This window comes from Panulirus ornatus, chromosome 65 (genome assembly GCF_036320965.1).
Source record: "Panulirus ornatus isolate Po-2019 chromosome 65, ASM3632096v1, whole genome shotgun sequence".
Taxonomy (NCBI): domain Eukaryota; kingdom Metazoa; phylum Arthropoda; class Malacostraca; order Decapoda; family Palinuridae; genus Panulirus; species Panulirus ornatus.
The window spans coordinates 25495724-25501723 of record NC_092288.1 but is presented as its reverse complement, the minus strand read 5'-3'; the positions used below and the strand labels follow the sequence as shown (position 1 = coordinate 25501723).

At 36.2% G+C, this 6000-nt stretch overlaps 1 protein-coding gene across 11 annotated transcripts in view; it reads left to right on the top strand.

Annotated features, from left to right (window-relative positions):
- Window positions 1-1094: 1094 nt before the first annotated feature.
- Window positions 1095-6000, top strand: part of LOC139746453 (heterogeneous nuclear ribonucleoprotein A1, A2/B1 homolog) — a 36911-nt gene continuing 32005 nt past the window's right edge. For 3 of the 11 annotated variants that reach the window (XM_071657712.1, XM_071657704.1, XM_071657709.1), the window contains exon 1: window positions 1095-1237. In XM_071657712.1, the coding sequence (XP_071513813.1) occupies window positions 1226-1237 (12 nt within the window). In that variant the 5' untranslated portion in view covers window positions 1095-1225. The remainder of the gene's footprint in view (window positions 1238-6000) is intronic. The other 8 variants (XM_071657711.1, XM_071657703.1, XM_071657706.1 and 5 more) reach the window with 4 other exon arrangements.

Below are 6000 nucleotides of genomic sequence, written 5' to 3'. Positions count from 1 at the left end.
AAGTCTGTATGCATTATTATTCATCGTATGTTTAGTGTATGAATGTGGAAGCCGAGTTCTCATTTTAAAAAGAACATAAAATTTGTAACTTGCACACTATAGTTGGAATTAAGAGGACAGAGTGAAGAATGAAGATGTGATAAGGGTATGTGTTCACCAAGTAGAAGTGTATGTTTGAACATTTTCACGTTGGTTTGACACGTACAACATAAGGGAGAAAAATTGGGTCAGTCAAGATTTGTGATGATAAAGCCAAAGATACCATAAGTAACCGACAATATGATAGAGAGTAAAGTCATTTTTAAGGATATTGCAGATGCAGCAGTTAGAGGAATGATAAGGGTCCGGCTTCATAACAAGTAATGGTGACGTTTCAACTTTTAGAACAGTAATCCAACTATGAAACTAAGAATATGGTTAAGTGATAAATACCGTGTACAATATACAGCCGTGATTGTTTTTCCTTTGCTTGTGACTTTGAATTTCTTTTCATTTACGAAATAATGGACAAAGACACTCGTAACCTTAAACTAACTACGCCACGTATGAGAAATAGTTTACGAAATAAGCAAAAACAGGAAATTCTTAAGTGCAAGATTTTTTTTATAATGAATATTAGGTCTATATTTCTATTTTTTATATATCTCCCTCTCATCGAAGAATATGATATGATTTACGATATTAGCCTTTTTATAAAGCTATAATTCAACATGTTTTCGAAATATCCGCCATGTTTGGTGGTGTAACATCCCGGGAGCAATGTTCCTGGCTTCACACACCTTAAAGTTAAAACCATGACATAAAACATGGTTTGTTAAGACAAACATATCGAAATAAGTATCTGTTATGCAAATATTCATGGATGGATTTCTCCATGGTTATATACAAAGGATGAAAGGAAAGTTTATCTGCAATTTTGTAACTCCCGCCAGAAATACTTTCCTGACGTCACATCCGCTTATCAGAATTTCCTGATTTAAACATCTTGAAAGCGATTTTATTGAAATCCTATATTCATACCACAAAATCCTTATAAATTAACTGACCTATTGGGAAAGATTCAGATTTCAAAAAGCTGTAATAATGTAAAATTAATATGTGACATGCGCGACGCCGCTCGAGTCTGTGACGCATCGGCCCAGACCAGCGGGAAGGAACGCTTGACGGACACCAGCTACCAGTTTAAAATTACTTTGTGGCGTCGGCGGAATACTTTGCGGAGAAAATGGTAAAGGAGGTGAGTTTTTGTTTCGTCCTGTTGACTGAGGCAGATGGATGTCGGATGAATAGCGAGAGGAAAGGATTTTAGAGGTATTTTGTCATGGCGCCGGGGTAGGAGGAGGCCGGCGAGACGTCATGGCGGCGATGATTGTGGCTTCCTTGTCATGGTGTAGTTAGTCTTTTCTCGTCCCGCCGGCCATGGTCGCCTGATATTGTTTAGGACTTTGAGAATGAGTCTTGGTGAATTTGTATTATGAAAGGATATGAAGTATTATGTACTAAAGAATGATTGTGTAGACAATGGAAATTCAATATTAACAAGATTTTTTTTTGTGTTGAAAGGTTGCGACGGTCTGGTTAAGTATTTGTGGTATTCCTGCATGTGGGTGAGGCAGGAGATGCTGGCCAGCAGCAGGAAAAGTATAGCTGCGTCCTTGGGAAGTCTATCCCTGGCAGAGGCCGTAGGTCTGTCACACGTGGGGCAGTAGTGCTTCATGGGACATAGTTATAGTTATTGAAACTGATCTCATGCTTGGGAGATGTCATTGAATGGCGAATCGCGTTTCTTTGGAAACTGTATTTAAACTTATAAGTGAATGTTGGAACAACAGTGTGTTAGGCTTGGGTTTCATCATGGCCGGGGTCCGCCATTGGTGCGTCTCTGTGGTTGACTTAATATAGTTTCATGAGCGGGACACTGAACACGTGGGCTGGTCAATACTGTGTCTCTTTGGCTACTGTTGACACGCTTCATCAGCCCACGTTGCCTGGTTGATGTTGTATATGAAGCATGTTGTAAGAATGAACGCAGCCCACGTTGCCTGGTTGATGTATATCAAGCATGATGTGAGAATGAACGACCTTATACATAGACATTGGGCTGTGAAATCTCTGCTGTAGCTTATTTCAGAAATTATAAATATAGGAATTTGAGTTACAGGAGAGTTGTTGTAGACGGGGCTTATGGGGAAATTGTCCTGGTTGAGGCAAGATAGCCGGATACTTTTACGTTAATTACTCGAGTTCATTGTAATTATATTTTGAGGAACACGTTTTTTAATTTATATAGCATAGATGTTCAATGGTTCCCATTGTGTACAGGGTGGCATAAAGAACCCTGGCGTCGTAAGTCGTCTACAATGTGGATATCAGGGATGAGTATGCCTAGGTTGCTGAAACGAATTTTTGTTGATTATTCTCTTCATTTCCCGTTCGTCTATAAGGCACAGTAATGGGAGGATTGCTATTGGTTTAGTTTATGTGGTGGGCGCTGGCATGTTTGGGATGGCTGTGCAGAATGTTTTAACAATGATTATGGTCCTAATATAATCCATTTCCTTAATGTCATTTTCTCAAGGTACAATGGATGCAAAACTTTCCATTTCCTAAATGCAATATTCTTTGAAGGTATGCATGGGCCCCACTAATTACAATGATTAAAACATTGGCAAGTTAGGTAAATGTTTATTTTTCTTATGAAATTAACTTGCAGAAATTTGTGAATCATATCTACGGGGAAAATATTTACATTAATGTGGTTTAAGCAAATACATTGATAGCAGTGGATTGTCTTGTAACTTGACTATATGCAGTGAATATAGTAAGAATGTTAGGTTTTTTTTTTTCAGATTCCCATCTTAAACTCTACTTATAATTTTGCGATCTCTTGGACTTCTGATAATTGATATATCATAGCTTCTTTTTTCTTTTATGAATATGAAATATAACTACAACTAGTTCAAATTTGGTGTATATCAGACTTTCAAAGATCATACCTTGCTGCAGTGCTTAGAGGTAAATGATTAGATGCATTGGGTTGTTGAAAGAATTTATTGGGTGTTGATGGGAGGAATGTATATATGTAGGTCATTCTGCAGCATTGATATGGATTTTAGTTATCTTTAGGTGCTTTGGGGCAGTGTATTAGGGAAATTTTTTTGGATAATTGTGGTGCAATGCTGACGTATTTTCTGCCAAGGAATTTGTTAATTGCTGTAGGGATTGTGCAGTGATGTGTACAAGCATATCAGGTGGTCACAACCACAATGCCAGTGTGTGTATCAAAGATGGTACATTGAAGCTAGTTTTGGGGAATCTTAGAGTACCAAATATTCTTTGTGGGGTATTGGGCTTTCTTGATAGCTGGTGCCATGTTCTGATGTATATATCAACTGTAATGTTGAAAATTGAAATGTCTGGATTACAAGGGGGTCAGGTGGTTGTCATAGGTTCTGTTGGTTTTTACGAATATACTATATTACTTAAACCTGTATATATTAATGGTTTATGTAATTGATAGAAAAAATGCTTTAGATTATGCAAGGCCAATGCCATTATGTTGACTGACAAATTTAGTGTTACCCAGTTAGTTTGCTGATACTTTGGTTTCTAAGACATTTAACCCTTCAGCCAATAAGTCAATTTTCTTCTGTTACTGCTTTATTATGCACACAAAGTAATTGTATTTATTCTCATTGACATGAACTTGTTTGTTGTTACTGATCTTTACCAGTGTGGATCTGTTCCCTTTCCCCTCCAGTCAGTTTGATAATCCTTGAATGGTAAGAAAATTTTCACTTTTTTATTTAAGATATTGACAAAATCTACAAACCAAATGATTGTCATAGCCTACCTTTATTATTATGATAGTTTGTCAATGTCATCTTCAGTAGTCTTCAGAGTGATCATGAGTCTTTGGCCTACCCATATAAATACGAAAATATTTATTGGTAGACTATGTTTTTGATTGATTCATGAAAGAATTACGAGAATATAGATGCTATGATAGCAGAGGTAGATCTATGAATACTTATAGCACCATATCATTGTGAAACTTAACACATTTACAGAATAATTGAGACTTGTGGAACAAGGGTATTAATATTAATATATTAGGCAAGAAGAGGGGTAAGAAATCAGTTGGGGTCAAAAGAGTTGGTCACGTTAGTGACATGTTTATAGTTGGTGACATGTTTGAGCTGCTGTTGATAGCGAATGAGCCAGTGACATGTTAGATTGGGATTTAGCTGCATTGTCATCATTTTTATGAATGAACCATCCACCCCAATCCTTTTCTTGAGTTATCATTGATGATTGCTGTTGTATAGAACTTAGGTAAATGTTTATGTATTGGAAATAACTCCAGTAAATGCTTGGATAGTACTGAAATTGATTATAACATGATACCTTATAGCATTCTTCGTTGATCATATTAGTTAACATATTGTCAACATTTCATTATGCAAATATGAAGTCCTTTATATGTATAGTATTAGTTTCATTGTACAACGTAGGTTATGTAATTGTTGTACATAATCAGGATGGGCTGAGGTTTTTACAGGTCATTATTTATTATCTATAGAAGTAATTTGAATAATTGATCTGGTGATCAAGCAGTCTCATCATTCAGTATGATTGTATTACCTGTAACAGTGTGCAGGCTGAGAATGATGGCAATTTCTTATGCAAGCTAATTTTTTCTATATTATAGTTTAAATTGTCTTTATTTTGCATTGTCTCCTAATAATGATAAGTAAGGGTGGGCCATGTTGCTATGTTCATGTCTTTAGAAGCAGTAGAAACATGAAAAAAATATTTACATGAGAGTGTCAGGCAAGGAATTCAGTGAGGAATCAGAATCTGCAAGACTGTAGTTAATTGTATTAGTCCAGAGAAAAATTGAACTTTTTATCGGATTAGCTTTGACAAATGACACTCATGGTGATGAATACCAGACATGTCAGACATCTTCATGCTTTTGGAAGGATTTATTTGTGGGTGATAATTTCTTTAATTTTTTGGTGCTTGATAGCATGTTGCTGTAAAGGTTAATGTAAACATTTACTTATGTCAGTCCCCAGAATTAATTACCAAAATATACTTTATGCTTGAGGTTTTTGCACCTCCATATGTCGTACTTGAGGTTGAATGGACGTGACAAAAGTGTATAGAATTTTGAACTTTAGGAAAGTTATTTGATCATTTGAATATAATCATCTTGGAAGCATGATGAGACTCTGTAGCCTTAAAAAGCCAAAGAATTCGCAGCAACATAGCTTGGAGGTAGTGAGGGGTAATATGCACATTTCCCAGTCCCCCCCCTCCATGAATAAGTGAACCAATATGCCTCTTTTTGATAGTGCATGTTCAGGACCCGTTTCATAATTATCGTACATTATTTTAGTCGGGAAAACGAAAGAATGGGAGATAAGGGTAGACACAAGTAATAAGTAATTCCAGATATGTCTCGCCTGTAATTTACAAGTTTTGTTGTATTTGTTTTGGAAAGGTGTAATGAAACAAGCTCTGCATATTTGACAATCTTACTCTTTCTACGTAAGTTGGTTCTTTATTGGGGTGAAATGAACCCAGAAATGGGGAAAATCCACTATGTGGCAGTCAGATGATTATACAGCACTTGTAATGTCTCATAAACAGAAGTTTATACAGCACCCTTTTAATGCCCCATAAACTTGGCATGCTGGTTCTCTGCATTTGGCTTGCGACATGTCGACAATTTTTTATATCAATTGCCACGAATAGTTTGTCGCAATTATTTGTGTACTGTTTTGTTTGGGCACATATTACATATAGGTTTTCTGTTTGATGTTGGTAAATGTCTTTGTTCAGGTGAATTGTCACTTCTGTATTTTGTCGAACGTTTTGTGCTTGTAATGAAAAGGTTTTTTCCATTATCCAGACATTAATAGATGTGAATGATATTGAGGACTTGAAGGCAAAGGGAAGATGTTCCCATTTTGTAGACTAGTACAGATTCTT